A 20,470-nucleotide genomic window follows, 5' to 3' on the forward strand; every position below is an offset into this window, starting at 1 on the left:
AGCAACCAAGAACATAGTCTCTGTATAAAAAATCGATAAAAAATATTTAAATAAGACTTTTCCAAATTACTGTGCATCAGACAAAGTGAATATGTGATCAGTGACTTGGTGACAAAAAAATCAAAAATAAAATACTAATTTTCAAGCTGTAGTGACAAAAACAAAAATCAGCTGTAAGACATTTTAAACACTTCCAATTAAAACTGTTTTGTACACCAGATATATCGCTAAAATAAATCCTTTATTCTTGGAGCACATATAAGTTATAATTATATTTTAAGAAAATCAATAATAAAGTGAGAAACACAAAAATTAAATTTGAAAACCAGAAGAAATTTAAAAATAAAAACGGATCTAAAGTGACATAAGGCTGACATCTACTGATTATTTGTATAAGTTCAAGAATCAAGAGTGACCTGAAAATTACAATATTTAGTTTTAAGTATAAATATCTTCAAAATGGACACATCCCAAAATGAATTTATTACGCTGAGGAGAAATAAAAGATCCAATTCCTTGACCAACATTGGCAACTCGTTTATACTGGACGCCTCCATGAATAGCCTGCCAAATACATCACTAAATGACTTTAGTACCGAATGCCTAGAACACACAAATCAAATAGAAAAACTATCAAATGAATTGCTAGTAGCCAATAATGAAGTTGAAAATTTAACACTGGAAATTACACATTTAAAAAATGAATTGGAAAAAAAAGACAAAATCATCAATATGTACAAAAAAATCGATAACAATGTGTACATCACACCGAACGCTAGAAGAAAAAGTCGAAACAAAATCTATGACCTTAATCGATATCAAAATTTGGACACAACACCTCAAAAAAGTAAAAAAACCGAATCTGGAAAATCACTGCATACCGGCACCGATCATATAATAACAAATGAATTGACGTTGACAGATAAATCGACACAAACAACAACAATAGACAACACAATAGACAACACCATAATGAACGATTTGTCACCACAGACTAAAGTCATCGAGATGAATATGGAAACGTCAATTATCGGAAACAAGAAGATGAAGAAGAACTATAAACAAAAGGACTTACATAAATTATGCATACTTAGTACTAAGCCAAGTGATAAGTTTCTAAAAACTGCACTTAATACGTTTGAAAATAATTTTAATGTAACCCATTATAGTTATCCGCATTCTAATACAGAAAATATTATTGAGTCTTTAAGTAACAAGCTAGAAAATTATACCATGAATGATTATTGTATAGTCTTTATCAGTGAAAATGATTTTACTGTAACAAAAAATTATTTTAATTTAGTCATAAATTTAAGAAACATGTTATGTAATATATGTAATATCAGAAATACAAACATAATCCTATGTCTTCCAACATATAGATTAGGGTATGATGTATTCAATTGGAGAATTGAGCATTTTAATAACCTACTATACTTAGATGTTATAACACATGAACATGTTTACTTGCTAGACAGTAATAAGAATATTAAATATGATTACTCCATGTTTAATAAAGGAAATGGAAGACTAAACAACCTAGGTTATAATATAATTTTTTATGACTTGTTAAATGACATTAATGACATCTCAAATTACTACAAAACTTCTAATACTATTTCCAACAATAATGAATTCAATGAACAATATTATTACGACATGATGAATGCTTCTACCCAAAATTCAACAAATGATACACTTTTTCGTACCTAAATTTTTAAATATATTGCATCAAAATATAAACGGCCTTATATCTAAATCTAATTTACTAACAGTTCACCTTAATGACTTAAAACTTAGTAACACCAATGTGGATGTTATTTGCGTTACTGAGCACAACATGATACAAGGAGATAGCGATTCTCTTAAAATCCCTAACTACACTCTAGCGACTATGTACATGAGAAGTAGCAGACATGGTGGCTCATGTATATTAGTAAAAAATATACTCAGGCATGAATTTGTACCGCACATAAAAATTTTTTGTATAGAAAACATACTGGAATGTAGTGCTATTAAGTTAATAGATCACAAAATAATCATAATTAACATTTATAGACCTCCAAAAAATGATGCTGTGACCACGAACATGTTCTTTAAATTATTTGATAGCCTCCTGGCAGCATACTGCCGAGGTAAATGGAAAACAATAATTTGTGGAGATTTTAATATCAATACCTTAAAAAAAGATTACCTCTCACAGCGTTTTACTGATCTTCTCCTTAGTTATAACTTAACTCTTGCAATTAAAGAACCAACTCGCCTTAGTAGTGGAAGCTGCATAGATAACTTTGCGCATAATATAAAAGGTACTAAGCATCAAATCATTGATCTAGCTTTATCAGACCATACAGCCCAGCTCTTACAGTGTCCAACAAACAGTATACCCTCCATTCCATATTGGTACGTTTTTAGGCGTGATTTCAGTAATGAAAATATGATTAAATTTCGTAACTACCTAAATTCTTTAACTTTCTCAGAATGCTATAATGAACAAGATGCGCAATTAGCATTTGACTCATTCTTTGACCTTTTTATACTACTATATGACCTCTGTTTTCCATTCATAAAAATAAGAATAAATGCTTTAAATAAAACAAAATGGATTTCAAAAGGAATTAAAAAATGTGTTAAAAGAAAAAGACAAATGCTTTGGGAATATAGAAAACGTAAAACAACAGAAAATAGAAACAATTTTAAAACTTACACTAAACGTCTTAAGAAAATTATAAACTTAACTAAAAAAGCACAAAATGAATACTATATTAAAACAGCGACTAATAAATCGAAAGCTACGTGGAAAGTGATCCAAAAAAATTATACAAAAAAACTGTCGTATAATAACATTACACAGATACGTGATGAAGATAATAATATCGTCTCAAACCCCGTCCAAATAGCTTCGGCTTTCAACAACTTTTTCATTGGACACCCTGAAAATAGATTACCTTACAACCCTAAAAAGAAATTTGATGCGCCGTTTACCCCTCATTCGATGTTTATGTACCCTACTTCAGCCAAAGATATTATCCGGTATTTGATATCTCTTAAAAATACTAATAGTACAGGCAATGACGATATTTCTACTAAAGTAATTAAATTTGTAGCACCTATTATAGCGCCTATCCTAGCTCACTTAACAAATCTATGTATGTCCCAAGGACAGTTTCCAGATAGGCTCAAAGTTACAATAATTAAGCCTCTATACAAAAAAAATGACAAAATGAATATAGAAAACTATAGGCCCATTGCTTTAGTGTCTGTCCTATCAAAAATAATAGAAAAAGCTATCTACCAACGACTATACAATTATTTTCATAAATTTAATCTATTTTCTCCACAGCAAATGGGCTTTAGGAAAAATTACACAATAAATGTTGCCATTTTTAATTTCTTAAGAGAATTAATGGAGAATGTTGACAAAGGCTACGTGTCCTGCGCTTTATACATGGACTTAAAAAAAGCCTTCGATTTTGTAAATCATGAAATTTTAATTGCTAAAATGTATCAATATGGTATTAGAGGAAGTGCCTTAGAACTTATCAAATCATATTTAAAGAATAGATTACAATTTACTTGCATACAAACCATAAATTTCCAGACAAAGTCAGAGGAGCTACATTACTCTGAACTCAAATATATTTTTCGCGGCGTTCCTCAAGGAAGTGTCCTCGGTCCACTCTTTTTTATTATTTATATAAATGACTTTCCTCTACATATTAAAATTCCTATGACAATTTTTGCCGATGACTGTAACTTATTATTTTTTGACGACGGAATGACTGATATTGAGATGAAAATTTTTAATACTTTGATTATTATAATTGAATGGCTAAAAGAAAATGAATTAAATTTGAATTTTGACAAAACGAAAATAATGACATTTTCTAACAAAAATAAGAAGCGACCTACATTAAATATTAAATACAATAATCATGCGATAGAGGAAATCACAGAAACAAAATTCTTAGGGCTTTTGGTTGACAATGACTTAAGTTGGAATTCCCACATTGAAATATTATGTACTAAATTACAAAAGTTCTCATATGCACTATATATGCTAGCAAAAGTAGTCGGTATTGATGCCTTGCTTATAACGTACAATGCTTACGTAGCATCCATTTTAAGATATGGTATTGTTTTTTGGGGTAATGCTACTGAGCATGAACGTGTCTTTAGAGCTCAGAAAAGATGCGTACGCTCTATGTGCGGTCTCAAACAAACAGATAGCTGTCAACCCTATTTTAAAAAGTTTAAGATCCTAACGTTACCCTGTTTATATATTTACGAAACCATTCTATTTTTAAAAAAATATAACATACAGATGTACGAAAATTTTAAAAGCATGCGACATAAAAATAAACTTAAAATACCTATATCAAAGACTTGTAAGCTTAGTAAAAGTGCATACATAATGATGCCAAAACTATATAACAAACTACCCACTGACTTAAAGCAAATTGAAAATTATTATAGTTTTAAAAATAAATTATTTAAATTTCTCATAGATAAAAATTTCTACTCTGTTTCAGAATATCTAAACGATAAATATAATCAAATTTAATTATGTAAATAAATATTTAAATATATAGTTTAATGTAATGTATAATTTTGACATGATTTTAATATTTGACTTATGTTGTGATGTGATGAACTGATGAGATAAGACCTAATTTTATAAACCTATTTAGATTTACATAATATGCATGTTACTTAATTAATATTACTTCCATATTTAAAAACATTTGCATGCCATAAACAGGCAAAACATGTAGGTACCTATCAATGTTTGTAACACCTAATTTCACCATGTTTTGTGCAAATAAAGAATTTTGAATTTGAATTTATTTAGATTTTTTATTTTTGTATTGATTCTTAACACTTTTTTAAATTGTTGTATAATAAAATGTAACATTTAATGTAATTTACCAGGTGGAAGAGATGCAGTCAAAGGAATTATACCCGTACATGCACAGTGTAGAGGCGCTAGTGCGACGTGGCTCGCAGATCCCGCTAGCCCTGTATGAGAAGGACCAACTAGCTGCTGCGTTGCACTCAGCCCACGAGTGGAAACGTGGTGCCGCCGAGATGTTCCTCAAGAAGGTGAGATATTCTTAGTTGTATCTTCAAATCATTAATATGTAAAGGATGGATTTGTAAGTCTGTGCTGAAGTTACTTGATAGCTATTTTTATTTAGAAAAAAAAAACACCTTTCTACTGCAATACTACAGTAATCTACTGTAAATTACACACATTTTGTCTGTATTTTTGATTCTGTATTTTCGCCGCAAGCAAAAGCTAGGTATGTGTATCATAATTTTAAAAGATGCTATTAGGTTCATCAAGTTCTAAATCTAAAATCTCTAATAAAGCTTATAGATCTGTCACCGATCATATCATATTTCTTCTTTCCACAGAACTGGTCGTACTCTCTCCTGGAGGCGTTATCCCCTCGCGCCGGCCCCGCCGAGGGTACCGGCCGGCGGCGCGGGCGCGGGGAGTGCTCTGCGGCCCTACTAGAACACTTTAGCGAGGACGCGTCGCCAACTGAGATCGTTGCAGCATTCAAGAACGCTGAACAGAAGGAGCTGGCTTATGTGAAGGAGCTGAGGTAAGGTTTTCACTAATATTGTGTAGTGAAGTTTGTGCTAATTAAAAATCTTGATAATTAATTTTTTGAGGTTCTATTTTCTTTAAGCCACCAGCGTAGCTAGCACGGGGTTTCCCAGTCGATTCTTCGGAAGAAAGTAATGGCAGTTTCTTTCCCATGTCTACATATCTTATTCCCGAGCATGGCCCCACCTATCGACTTGAGTTTCAGTGGACAAAGACAAGAAACTCTTTCCATAGCAACCAAAGCAACGGCAATTATTATTTTTTTGACATTTAGTTTCTTGGTTCTTTTTTTTTAATTATGGCACCTCGGCTATAAAACCATGGCCAGTGTCGAGTAAATGGCGGCAAATTCAAAAAATCTACGTGTAGCAACCTTGTCTATAGCCGGAATTATAGTTTTGATCTACGAAATACGAATAATAAAAACTAAGGAACTTTATTATTCGTAGTTTGTGTTATAGACAGGGTTGCTATACATCGATTTTTTGAATTTGCCACCATTTATTCGACACTGGCCATGGTTTTATAGCCAAGTGCCATAATAAAAATAAAAACAGAATCAAGAAACTAAATGTCAAAAGCGGATCGTCATGCTTGACATATAGATTTTCAAAAGCGAAAGATATCGAGATACGAAAGAAACTTTTACTCCAATGTTTTTCCGGTAAAACTGTCAAAATTTAGTTTTTTTCGTTTGTCTACGTGCTTGTGCTAGCTATGCATGTGCCGCTGTGTAGTAATGTAGCCAGGGTCAAATCGCAGTCATATGCCACTATATAGCTGTCATGTGTCCAGTGTCACGATATAGATGTCATAATATGTCTTATTTGACACGAAAGACCCTACGTCTATACAGCTCCATCTGGTGGCAACTGAATTACCGAAAACCCTCATTGCAATTTTCTATCGTAGAATCCGCAACCTCCGCAAGGACGTGTGCGCGCCGCCGGCCGCCGGGCTGACGTTCTGCACGTGCCAGAAACGCCAATACGGCGTTATGTCGCAGTGCGAAATATGCAAGGACTGGTTCCATGGTGAGTTCAACTTGTAAATAGTAAATACATTCTCCTTTAGATCCATTAATGCAATTATTTATTATTTGATTTTGGATTTTGACAACACAATATTATGTTACATTTGTCATAGTGACATTACGCTTACGATCCTTTATTTTGAATCCTTTATATTTTTCATTACTTATTCAAAAAGATAAAGAACTAAAAACTTTCTTACTTATGTACATATTACGTTATTAATTTATGTAACCTATCTATTGGATAAAGTTTCCTGGAATTATGGATTTAATTTGTTTGAAATTAATAAGTGAATAAATTAACATCACCATTAAATTTATTTATTTCGTTACAGCGTCATGCGTGGCTGGCGCCAAGGAGGAGCCTGACGGCGGGGATTCCCCCGAGCGCACGGACCCGCCCCCCGAGCCCAAGTTCATATGCCCCGACTGCACGCGCACCAAGCGCCCGCGCCTGCACCGCATACTCGCGCTGCTGGTGAGATTACGATGGGTCTCCGTAGGTGGAGACCCTATTCCAAATAAACTGTTTCTAAGTTTTTATTTTATCTTTATATTAATACGCGAGTGAAAAACTGTAACCCTTTTGACGAAAAATGGGGAAACGTAGGTGAATGAAATTTTGCACAGTTTATATGGTGAAGGAGTGCATCGAACTAATATTATTTTGAAATTATGCTTTTATCATAATTTTTTTTAACAAATAAAACATTACACACACTTCAACACACATACTATGAAATATTTTTGAGTGACAAGCCTATACTTACGAATTATACTCTTTTATTTATGGTTGAAGTCTGTTGACAACATGTTGACAAATTGAAAATGGATTATAGTTTTTTTTTATTGAATCTTAGATACTATTAGACAATGCTTACACAGCCACTCTGAGATCAGCTGAGTCAAAGTAATATAGGTAGTAGTCCTAATATCGTTGAAACGGTCGAATTTCGTCCCTAGTAATAATGAATAACTAATTTCAATTTTTCATTTTCAATGGTTGCGACCATTTCAGTATTCTTTTAACCCATCGATCGTGGAATAACGAGACACAATAGCTTATCTATTGTTATCGCGGCCGGATGCGGCTGCTTAGGTCTTCATGAATTAATTGTCATTACTCTTGATCGTTTTAATAAGCTTTACCTGTTTTTTTTATTATATTGACATGTCTTTATTTTTCTTCTCTTGCACATTACATCATAATTCCCAGTTTTTTAAGAAATATCAATACAGTTTATATTGTTTTATCAGGTGTGGCTTCAAAAGCTCCCCGTTCGTTTGGCGGAGGGTGAGGCGCTGCAGTGCGTGACGGAGCGCGCTATGGCGTGGCAGGACGCGGCGCGTGCGCAGCTTTCGGCGTTGCCGCCGCGCGCGCTCGCTAAAGACTCGCATGTCGCCAGGTATGTAATTACTAATTATATATAACGTATCAACTGATCCGCGTGGACATTGATATGATCTCTAAAATTATCAATAAAATATTCATCAACATCCATCCAAAAAAAAGTGGAAAACGACTTTGTTTTATATCATGTCCGTTTTCATTTTGTTAAAATTTGTTGTATTTACTTAGCAGACGCCATGTCTTGCAAGATGTTGAAAGTATCATCATAAAGTAAGTCATATATTTTAATATTTTTTCAGATCATCGGCGAATTTGGAACACGCTTACAGCGCTTCGCCGCGATCTCCCAGTGCCCGAGTGACTCCGGGCCAACTGCAGAAACTAGAAGATCTCATGCTGGAAGGTGACCTTTTAGAGGTTCGTATTCCTTTTAATAAGTTTATGAGCAGAAAATAACAATAACTGGTTTTACTAGATTTAAAAACGCCATTGACTACATTCATATCTTTCTTCACTTCTCAACTTATCTTTTCGAGCCACATTATCTATGTACATTTAGACTGCACGGCGACATGTTTCACGTAAATAATAATGCATAACAATATTATTATGGTGACAGGTCCGGTTAGAAGAGCAAGCAGGCGTGTGGAGTGCAGTCTGCGCGGCGCGTGCGGCCGAGGGGCGTGGCGCGCGCGTGCTCGACGCCGGGCGACGCAAGCGCGCCCAACGCCAGCCGCGTCCGCACCGCCAACTTAAACGCACGCGCCCGCACGCCGCCGCCACCACCACCACGAAAACTATCAAACGTGGTTCAAGTACAACCACGAATTATCTTAATAGGAAACAGGTAGGTATTTTATTTACCTTAAGAGTGTACGCGTCTGTCCTGACATCATAAAGTATGTTTTAAACTTTTCCAATCTGAATGTCGTATGTTGTCCTAGTTAAACATATTATGCTGGAAAAACTACTGTAATTTTTAACTTACTAATTGAAGTTTTACCATCTAGGGTCTATCTTCTGGGTCCGGCTTGATGATGCGGAAACACTACATGGCGCGGCAGGAGCGCCGCAAGCGAGGTCTGCCCACCACCAGAGGCAAACTAGCAAGACATGCGCGACCAGGTAACGTAAAACTTACCACTGAGATAATAAGGTGTTTGTGAAGATTGATGGATATGTATCTTGGTTAAAACAAGTGCTAGTTACACCACAAAATATATACTGGCAAAAACCAGATTACTAGCTATTGTGCATGGCTTTATAGCTCTTAGATTTTGTCACATTGTGTATCTTATAGACACTTCAAACATTAGTTGATGAATTTGTTTTGAATAAAATTAATTTAAATTTATATGAATGTTTATAGTTGGTCAAGCACGAGCGGCTGCAACGCGAGCGGGCCCAAGCCGCCAGGAGTCGAGTTCCTCGTCAGAGTCTTCAGCCGAGGACGACGAGGATTGCGCTGCGGAGTCGTGCCTTCGTCCCACAGGTTAGTAACTTAATATTATTTAATTGTGTGTTTGTATATTATACTACCCATATATAGCTACCCAAAATTGGAAAAATCAGCCAAGGGTCCCAAAAATTTATCTTGTGTGCCAAATTAAATAATCATTATTAAGTGCCATTTATGCACATAGCACCTCTATCGTGGGTATCGCAGACACAATAGATTTTCAATTGTTATGCGCAGCCGGCGGCCGCTTCGGGATTGATGGGTATTTAATGATGATGTCAGACTATGGCATCAAATTATGTTTCATTACTTTGATTTTTTGAAAATTTACATTATATATGATTAATGATATTGAACAGGAAAAATTTACTGGGTGCAATGCGACGGCGGCTGCGATCAGTGGTTCCACATGCACTGCGTCGGCCTGAGTCACGGCGCGCTTCGCGAGGACGACGACTACGTGTGCGGCGCGTGCGCACAGCGCCGCTCCGCCGGCAAGCCCCGTCCCGCGCCCACGTCACGCCCCGCGCCCGCCTCCCGCCCCGGTCCCCTCGCGAACTGACTCACGTGAGTGTGCGGTGCTATAAGTGTTGAAAGCCAGTCCCGTTTCTAGGGGAGGCCCCGCCCCAAACCAGCGCCCCGCCCCGCCAGTCGGGAACAAAGTGTCGTGCCACGCTGTGACGTCATTTATCCTGCGCCCGCGCATTTTGTAGGCGTTCCCCGTTTGTTTGGTGAACCGAAGTCACAATCTTCCGCTATTTGCTTCGAAGCCGTAAGATCTTGTAAAGCGCAATTAAAAATCAAAAGAATGTACTCGAATGCTGAAATGACACATGGTTTTTGTAAATGAATAATCGAATGTTTCGTACCTTTGTACTAGATACAATTTATAATTGAACAAAATGTGGTATCGGATTTTGATTTTTCATTTGGCTTTAAAAATCAAAATAATCAGATGAGTTTATTTATTACATTGAACTCGTTACAGTGGTGTAAAACTGTAAAGATTATTCTAAAATACCTAAGAAAAGAACAGAAGTTACTTCTAATTCTACTTAATGTCTTTGATCAATCTTTCGATGAATATATCATTAGATTAATCTAAACTTAGATTTAATAGTGGAATTAGCAAGGAACGTAAAAGACTGATCAGACTTGATGTAAGCGAGTAGAGCTATGGATGAGTCAGCATCAGACATCAGTAATACAGGTTTATTTTATTTATGGGCAGTTGATGCAAAAGTGGCTTGAACTTTGTGCAATAACTTAAAAAACTTAAAGGCTGTTTTCGCGTATGACAAAAACATAACTAACGCCGCCATGTTGTAAAATGTGACTTTAGAGAGCTGAGGGGTTAGTGCGACTTTATTCGATCATACGCATGGAGCGCGTAAACGCGAATTTATATGAGATCAAAGCAGCGCCATCTACTGGCTAACGTGGATACTGCTTTGATCCCATATAAATTCGCGTTTACGCGCTCGATGCGTATGATCGAATAAAACTCGCACTAACCCCTCAGCTCTCTAAAGTCACATTTTACAACCCCTCTGTTTCCAAAGTATAATATTGCACCTGGCCGAAATAAAAAGTTACGTTAGCGTCATTTTGAATAACGCAGATATCGACTCTCTCATGACTAGGGCCCGGATTTATATGTAAATACCATCGACATAAGAAGCTATATGGACACGAAATGACCACGAAAAAATATCGATATGAAGTTTTTTTATTCAGTGACTTCTCTAGTAAAATTCGCCATTCTAGTCCACAAATTTTGAATTCAAAGACCTATTAGGTCTTTGCCTTTACTATTATTTGGAAAAGTATCGATATCGATATTTTTTTATTATTCAGTGACATCTCTAATAAAATCCGCCATTTTTAGTTTACAAATTTTGAAGGCAGGCGTTTTTCGTGGTCATTTCGTATCCATATTAGCTTCTTATGTTGATGGTATTTACATATAAATCCGGGCCCTACTCATGACAATGTCAACGCGCCAAAACATCCCTATAGGATCTTATCAGCGTTAAAGACAGCGATATTCGCTGTCTTCTCAGCGCAAGTAGACTAATATAATTATTGCAAATTAAATATGTGCTTTTACGAATTTTATTTCCTTATGATTCTTGGCGATTGTTAATATTACCGTCATCTATTAAAAATGCCAAAACATCTAAAATGCAATAAAGTTAGTAAAATAATTTATATTTGCAATCATACACTAGTTAATCACATCACTTTTGGTTAGCCTTTTTCTAAGAGCTGTCATAAGACTACCCTCGAATGTGCTTTTGCACTTTCAAAATTCTGCGTGTATAATTTCTCCCCTCGCTTTTGCCAACTTACTTTGTATATGGCTTCAATAAATACTATGAAGTTGTAGATTATAATATTTGTTATATCAATGTTTGTCCACAGATTTATAAAATGGAGATGTTTAATCAGTGTTGTTAGTAGATTTTATCTATTCTAAACGAAACGGCAACAAAAATATCTGATTATAACGATCATTCGGCGTTGATAACTTTTGCAGAGGTAAATATTATAGAAATTAAAACATTTTTGAATTGCACGTTCAGATATTTTTGCTTCTGACTGTACCTGAGATGAGCCTTCATTTACACAAATGTTTAGAAAATACGATTCTCAATGCTCGGGAGTTTTAAAAAAAATAAACAATTCTAGCACGTGTGCGTACGATTTTTGTGAAACTTATCCTATAATTTTTAGAACAATTGAATATTAGTGTGAATGAAGACTTGAGATATATTATCTGTGGTGTAAAATAAATATATTAAAGTGAATTTGATGAATATGTGCATATTTACTTTTTTTTTTACAAGTGTAATGTACTGTTTCTTTTATAATATTATTTGAACAGATACAGTCTCGTCACACATTGAGGATGTTATGAACTATAATATGAAGTATATCGGGAGCGCGAGATAGATTTTTGTAAATATTTTTTTAAGGTGAATAGATGGAAATTTTTAAAGATATTTTAGTGTTTGACAATTTGATAATGTACGTGTGAGTGGGGTGTATGGTCATCATTTTGTATGTAGTCATCGCATACACGAGCATTAGTTTGTATTATACATAGTTCACACATCCGTGCCTCCTGCACACTGACCTCCATTATACAAGTACGCTGGATTTATGATACTGTTTGAAATGACAGCTAGCTACTTTTCGTGCCTATTTGAAGCGGAATTACCGAACCCAATGCGGGGAAAGAGAACTAAATCTGACGTAAAAATGACGTTTGACAGCCGCCATATTGGCGCTGATAGCAGTAGTGAGAGTACTTGGAACTAATACTAGTGATGACAACTGTTGGTTGTGGTCACGTCAAATTTAGTTCCCTTCCCTCGCATTGGGGGCGCTGATTCCACTTCAAATAGGCACAAAAAGCAGATGGGTATCATAAGTCCAGCGTACTTGTATAATGGAGGTCAGTGCTCCTGTATAGATACATACGAGGCTACCCGTAAATTACCATTTGTATAGACGTTGTAATTACTTTAGATAATATTTAATAAAATTCTTTTATCAGATCGTATAGTTTTTATTTAACCAATATTTTGACTAGCCTTTTTTTCCTGTAGTTTTCGATATAGCTAAATCAGTTCTCGAGACCGATGTAATAAAATTGGCCCATGAATCTGCATGAACCATGATGGACCAATAAAAGTGTAGAACGTATATTATTCGTCAATGATTGCCCATCTACGCTGATTGTGCATGCTGTAGATATATTAGTAAGCGTGGTTATATACCATCGCACAACGTGAGGAGGGCCTTAAGAAGTGCTTATCAATTTTTGTGTTCTACATTGCTACTCGTACTAATCTTTATTTTTAATTTTTGCTATGGTCACTACTATCTTATCTTTTCATTGAGATTGTAAAACATTGTTCTGCACAGGGACAGCGTCTTTAGGTACTCGAGAAATTAAGTGCCTGTTGAAACCTAGGCCTAGTAATAAAAATGTCCTAAGTCTGATTGTTATCCTGAATTATTTCATTTGAATCCTGAATTTTCTTATTTGCATTCTGATTTGTATTATTTAAGTTCTGAATTTTGTCATTTGAATTCTGATTAGTCTCATTCGATTTCTGAATCGTCTGTTTTGTATTCTGGTTGTCCTTGTTCTCTGCTTGAATGTATTTACTCGCTTCCACTTCCTCACTATTGGATTTGTTCCCTCTGAACTCGTCTTCTATTTCTTGCAGTGTTTTACCCTTGGTCTCTGGCAGCGCGAACCATAGGTATAACATATTAGCTGATAACAACAAGGAATACAGCCCGTAAGTCCCGTGTATGCCTATTGTGTCCAGTAGCAGAGGGAAGGTCTTCAGAATGGCGAACATAAAGAGACTCCCGGATTGAACACTGATCATCCCTGCTATGCCCCTGTACGCTAGGGGAAATACTTCCCCCGTAATCACACTCGGCATCGGAACCATCCCCATCGCGACAGACAACATCTGCAGATTGACTAGCACCACCGGAATCCATATATTGGAGTAAACACCGGTGCTGCTTATCCAAAACGAGTAAATAGCAATGGCAGCTTGACTGACTATACACAGCAAAGTTGTACCGAATACCATGACTCTTCTTTTCACGCGTTTTATGATGTACACTGCGATCGCATTCGAGACTATCCTCTGGGAGTCCAAAAAGACCATCCAGAAGTAAGCGTTCGCGCCCGCACCCATGAGACCCGTCAGAACTGACATGGAGTAATTCGCCATGGTGGTCCCTCCAGCCATGTGCATCATCACGTTGAAACTGATGACGATGAGAATGGGCTTGTAGAATTCCGTTTGACGCACTATCCACAGCGCCTTCTTGAGTCCCTTGCCGTGGTTGTCCTGCATTTCTGCCGCTTCCAAGGCCAGTTTCGCCTTAATCATGCTCTCCAACTCGTCGTTTCCTTTTGGACCTCTCAACCAGAGGAATACTCTTCTGAATTCTTCGAGTCTACCTTTAGCTAGCAGCCAGCTGGGCGACTCCGGCATGTAAATTGCCAGGACGAAACTAGCGAAAGCGAAGAAGACCGAAACGAGAGCTGTTCTCTGCCAGCTGAACAAGGATCCTATGAGGTGCACGATAAATACTCCGAATGATTGGCAAAGCGACACCACCATGAGGAAGGCACCTCTATTTTCTGGACTCGTGTACTCGCCGACAAGGATTGACCGAAGGAGGTTAAGGAAACCACAGGATACTCCGTGAAATACTCTTCCAAGTAGAAGTACCTGCGAAATTAAGTCCATGTTTTAATCAGTTCGAGCTTTGACTACTGACAAATTGTCGTGTCGCTGTAGCGCTTTGATCATGATTGAAAGAAGTGCATGATATAATTGATATATCAATTATTTATCATCAACCTTGTTGAAGATGATAATTGATATGGGTCAACTACTTAGATCATGGTAACAATTTCTTATCAGGTTTGTTAGTTGATAGTGTAGTAGTGGCCTGTTTCACCACTTTCTGATAAAGTGCCTAATAGGCTATGCACAACTTTTTTGACAGATTCTCCATACTTGATCTCTGTCAAATTAATTGGTGGATAGCCTTATCAGGAAGTAGTGAAACAGGCCCTTAGTGTTTTTACTCCTGTAAAAGCAAAGAGATACAACTCCTTTTATAGACTCACCTCGACATTCGGAGCGAGCATGATGAGGAACCACCCAATCGTCATCAACAGCGCCATGGTCAAGCTCGCCGGCTTGCGTCCGAATCTCTCCATCACCAATGGGGTCAGTAAGTTCCCAAGCAGTGAAGCTAATGGAAAAGTGGCCGCTGCAACATCAGATAAGTGACTTTTGCGTCGATTTTTATGGAAAGACGAGAAAATCCATAAACGAAACCACAAAAAAATCTCCGACAATTAGGTGTTCTGGAGGTTACTTAGACTAGTCGGAATTGTTATGAAAGAACTTGTAACCGCAAACTTAGTGCTCTCTGTATCTCCGACTTTCTGTAACAGTTTAATAGGTTGTCGAATAGCCTGTATAAGGTACCTATAATTTAACAGGTTTTAGGTATACAGAAGAGAATTTACCTACCTGATAAATAAGAATCTTACCTATCCATGATTCGGTATCCCTGCTGATGTGAAATAGTGCATTTCCTTCTCTGAGCTGTGGCAGAAGTATGGCTGGGAAACCCACGACACATCCTAAGCCAATCACGTTGAAGCATGCGGTCGCCGTCACGAAGCACTGCAATTACAACACGTGTAGTTACTATCTTTGCAATTTGGATACAAGATAATAATATTATCCATAGACCATATAGATATAATTATACAGATGCTTAGAATGTAGTAGCTATCCATACTTACTAATATTATAAAAGCGAAATGTGTCTTTCTATCTGTCTATCGATTCAGTCTATCAGTTCAGCCGTCAGCGGTTAAGGGCGTGAAGAGGTTAAACCTCTTCACGCCCTTAACCACAGAACCAATTATGCTGAAATTTGGTATAGAAATACTTTGAGTCCCGGGAAAGGACATAGGATAATTTTTATCCCGGAAAATGTACGGTTCCGACGCGACGAATGAATTGCGGGTGTATCTAGTTGGTTAAAAATAAGGCGTGCTGAAAAGGCGGTAAATCGATTGATCATTATCTAATACCTCAGAATCTCAGGATCTATAATAATATCTGTTTTTACCAGTACCGTAGTTACGTTGATATTATCATGGTCAGGTAATAAATCCTAAAAGTTATTACTATTACAGATTTTTAAAGCGAGATCCACAACTCGAATATTGTTAGAAACGAATCAATCCTGTTGCGCAGTAAGTCCTCGAGGTTTTACCAAAAGTAGTACCTTACTACTTAGGTAGGTACTTACCTAATTTAAACAAATTTTATCAACGTTAAAAATGCTAAGTAATTTAAATTAGCGTTAAATACACGATAAGAAAATTATTGCGTGTAAGTAAGTAATTTACTGCAATTTAAAACCGTGCGTTTCTCGCGTAACTTTCTGCCGCGCACCGTAAAACTCTGGAACAAACTGTCACCAGCAGTATTTTCTTTTTAGGCTTCCTTACCCAACGGGTAAAAACGGGACCCTATTACTAAGACTTCGATGTCTGTCTGTCCGTCTGTCTGTCTCCAGTCTGTATCTCAGGAACCGCTATAGCTAGACTTCCGAAATTTTCACATATTACGTATATCTGTTGCCGCTATAACAACAAATACTAAAAATAAAATAAAGTTAATATTTAAGGAGTGCTCCCATACAAGAAACGTCATTTTTTGGCCTTTTTTGCTCGTAATCAATAATGGTAACAGCTAGGCACTTGAAATTTTCACAAAATCCTTAATTTTATTGTACTAATTTAATAATTACAATAAACATACAAAAAACACATTTTTTTTTGTCTACTTTCACTCTATACCGGTACGGAGCCCTTCATGCGCGAGTCCGACTCGCACTTGGCCGATTTTATTTCCTATCTATTGTCATTTTATAGATAGAGCATAGCATAAAAATTCAAAATTCGATCCTAATGAGCAAAATATCTAAATGTTAATTTATGACGTACTTTAAATGGGTCCTCTTTCCCATCTATTGTCATTTTAGATACCTAGAGTATAGCATACAAATTCAAAATTCAATCCAAATGAGCAAAATACCTATTGTTAATTTATTACGTACCTACCTACTTTAAATGGGTCTTTTTTCCCATCTATTGTAATCTTAGATAGTGTAAGTATATAGGTAGCATAAAAATTCAAATTGTTTATTTATTACGTAGATACTTTAAATAAAAAATATTATCACGTTTTCCGTATTTGATCAGGCGGTCTTTATAAGTTATGGCTACCACGTGCATCTATAATGTGAAGTTATTCTTTTTAAAAGTGCGAGTCGGACTCGCGCACGAAGGGTTCCGTACCGGTATAGAGCAAAAATAAGCCAAAAATTTTGTTTTTGTATGGGATTAATTTAATTTTTTATTTTTTATTTCATTTTAACATTTTTATTAATTATTAAAGTATACATAGGTATGTATATTTAAGGACTTTGTGAAAATTTCAAGTGCCTTGCCATTATTGATATCGAGCAAAAAATGCCAAAAAAATCAAGTACATACAACAGTAATTTTATTTTGTTTTTAGTATTTGTTGTTATAGCGGCAACAGATTATACACACAATTTATGCGAATTTCAGAAGTCTAGCTATAGCGGTTTTTGAGATACAGCATGGCGACAGACGGACAGACAACGAAGTCCTAGTAATAGGGTCCCGTTTTTACCCTTTGGGTACGGAACCCTAAAAAATATGTTTTCTAAATTTTGTTAGTCTCACTTAAACTCGAGAACAGCTGGACCGATTTGGATAATACCTATTTACTTAATTTTAATCTTGAAATATTCGTGGAAATCCTGGGAAGGTTTAGGTATATTAGGAGGGGAGTGATACGAAGTTCATCGGGTCATCATCTAGTATTCTAATGAACTAGAAGAATTCCGCAAATCATGTTGCGCTAAAATTTTGTTTAACGTTCCGTAGGTAGCCGATCATTTTTCCGGGATAAAAAGTATCGACCTTTGTCCCTCCCTAGGACTCAAAGTTTCTCCAAACCAAATTTTAGCAAAATTGGTTTAGCGGTTTGGGCGTGAAGAATTATAGACAGACACAATTTCACAACAATATTAGGTTTGTATTATCACAGTTTTCCCTATTTGATCAGGCGGTACTCTATGGACGCCAATTAGTATAGGTATCTATTATGAGAAGATAATAATATTATAATAACTATGTTGACTTTAACCCAATAAATAAATAAATTTATAAGTACACAATTAAAATATTGATCTAATTTGTTTTATGGATGAGTACGTTCAAGGATTCGCATATCTTATGCTAAGGTTAAAAGCTATCATAACACGATTGATAAGTTAATAAGATAATAATTAAAATATTTACCTGTCTGTATATCGGCTTCATCGTCAATTCTTTGTTATAAATGTTCACTATTCATAGCCATCGGCACTATCTTATAACGTAAAACACACTGATCGAATATCTCCACTTTGTATCTTTATCTTCTATGTATTTATCTTTTGTGACTAATAATAAATTAGTTATATTCCTGGTTTAGTATTTGGCACCGTATTCACGACTAACACCGAACTTTTGTCAACAGATAATAATTATAAATTGTGTGTTTTAAACACACCTCGACGTAAGTTCGCGTATCAACTGATTTCGTGTTATGACTGGAATATTTCACTAGAATACTTAATTCTAATTTTTTATGTAGTCACGGAAATTCACCATTTAGAATTAAATCGTAAAACTAGTTTAGAACCAGAAACAGTAGTCGCTTCGCGGAATTGGGCTTGCGAAATATTAGGTATTATAATTATATCTATCCGATAGATAAGCTCTACGTTTGTCCTTAAAATATTTGAGTGCGATTGTATGAACTATGAGCCCAATTTTCTTTTATGAAATAAGGGGGCAAACGAGCAAACGGTTCACCTGATGGAAAGCAACTTCCGTCGCCCATGGACACTCGCAGCATCAGAAGAGCCGCAGGTGCGTTGCCGGCCTTTCAAGAGGTAATAGGGTAAAAGGGGAGGGTAGGGAAGGGAATAGGGGAGGGTAGGGAATTGGGCCTCAAAATATAAAACTGATGTGAAATTAATCCTTGCTTGCTTCGGCTGGCGAATGATAGGTTTTTAGAGGAAGGTTGGCGATTGGCATGCTCGTGAGGGCTAGGCTAGATGTGTTTCAGAGGGGTTGCAACTTGCAAATGTTATTTTTCTAGCGATGCTCATCCTTCAAACAAACTTTTCCACAACATTTATTGTAAGTTACTCGCGTATAAGCGTGTAAGCCGCTTGCTTCTAACATCTGAGCCCTCAGACCTTTCTATTTGGTCTAGGTCTGAGAAAAATTTGGTCCTTTCTATTTGGTCTGAGTCTAAACCATTTGGTACTTCAGTTTGCGATTTGCAAGCTGTCATGCACGTATATTAGGGCAGGGAACAGACTATGATCGTAAATATAAGCATGCCTAGAGTTCCTGTACTAAAAAATCATGAAAATCATGGAGTCGACTTTCCTATTTTATATTTTGTGTACCTTACCTTATTAACTTTTTTGTAGACTGTACAGACAAAATAACTTTTTAAAGTTAGGTATATGATATTAGATGAAAAATAAAGTTATACAATAAACGATATTAAAATGAATTATACTTAATATAAATAAAGGATATAATATCCATCTTATCATTACAGTACTTACCATCCCCCATATTACACCCCCAACACTGTATACCTACCCGCAAAGTTTACTTATATTAACTACCTATGTACTTACTAATATTTCTGGACATTAAATTATATTAAATATCTAAATTAATATTTTATGACATTAATTATTAATTATTATTTAACATGGATGAATCTAGAGCCTAAATTAAACCATGCTAAATGTACTTAATCAATATCCATTAAGAAGTTTTGCGTGAAAAACTAATTAACATTCTCTCAAACTATTTCTTCGTATTTCATTTACTGTGATTAGATTATATTTGTTACCTATAGCTTCAGCACATGCATTAATTAGTTAATGGTTTTTAGGACACTTAAAATATTATTGTTGGTCACGTCTATGGAATAAAGTTTAACATGAAGGTTTGATAATAATTTTTCGCAGTTGAAGTTATTACTAGATGACGCCAGCTACTCGGGATAAAAGAATCCTATGTCCTTTCCCGGGACTCAAAGTGCAGCATTAGCTCCATTCTCGACCATACCAAACTTCGGCAAAATTGGTTCAGCGTTTGGGCGAGAAGTCGATGTAAGAGACATACAGAAGGACACACTTAGTATTGATTTTACGAAAATTCGTATACATCAGGTATAATAATAAATAAAGCTATAATAACAAATAAAGCCATAAATTATTGTTAGTCCTATGTTACAAATCCAAAACGGAATCCTTACCGGACCA

The 20,470-nt window shown here is 35.9% G+C and overlaps 2 protein-coding genes across 3 annotated transcripts in view; one reads left to right on the forward strand and one right to left on the reverse strand.

Annotated features, from left to right (window-relative positions):
* LOC121736883 (lysine-specific demethylase lid) overlaps positions 1–10,371 on the forward strand; it is a 33,576-nt gene extending 23,205 nt beyond the window's left edge. For both annotated transcript variants that reach the window (XM_042128367.1, XM_042128368.1), the window contains 10 exons: positions 4,933–5,103; positions 5,419–5,612; positions 6,530–6,651; positions 6,986–7,128; positions 7,908–8,056; positions 8,301–8,418; positions 8,621–8,848; positions 9,012–9,126; positions 9,371–9,493; positions 9,820–10,371. In XM_042128367.1, the coding sequence (XP_041984301.1) occupies positions 4,933–5,103; positions 5,419–5,612; positions 6,530–6,651; positions 6,986–7,128; positions 7,908–8,056; positions 8,301–8,418; positions 8,621–8,848; positions 9,012–9,126; positions 9,371–9,493; positions 9,820–10,022 (1,566 nt within the window). In that variant the 3' untranslated portion in view covers positions 10,023–10,371. The remainder of the gene's footprint in view (positions 1–4,932; positions 5,104–5,418; positions 5,613–6,529; positions 6,652–6,985; positions 7,129–7,907; positions 8,057–8,300; positions 8,419–8,620; positions 8,849–9,011; positions 9,127–9,370; positions 9,494–9,819) is intronic.
* A 2,970-nt stretch (positions 10,372–13,341) lies between these two features.
* On the reverse strand, positions 13,342–18,669 carry LOC121736884 (facilitated trehalose transporter Tret1-like). The gene is made up of 4 exons (XM_042128369.1): positions 18,432–18,669; positions 15,570–15,705; positions 15,138–15,283; positions 13,342–14,733 (listed from the first exon to the last, which is right to left on the reverse strand). The coding sequence occupies exons 1-4, from the start codon at positions 18,450–18,452 to the stop codon at positions 13,462–13,464; spliced, it is 1,575 nt and encodes a 524-aa protein (XP_041984303.1). The 5' UTR covers positions 18,453–18,669; the 3' UTR covers positions 13,342–13,461.
* Between the last annotated feature and the right edge of the window lie 1,801 nt (positions 18,670–20,470).

This window comes from Aricia agestis, chromosome 19, assembly GCF_905147365.1.
Source record: "Aricia agestis chromosome 19, ilAriAges1.1, whole genome shotgun sequence".
Lineage (NCBI taxonomy): Eukaryota > Metazoa > Arthropoda > Insecta > Lepidoptera > Lycaenidae > Aricia > Aricia agestis.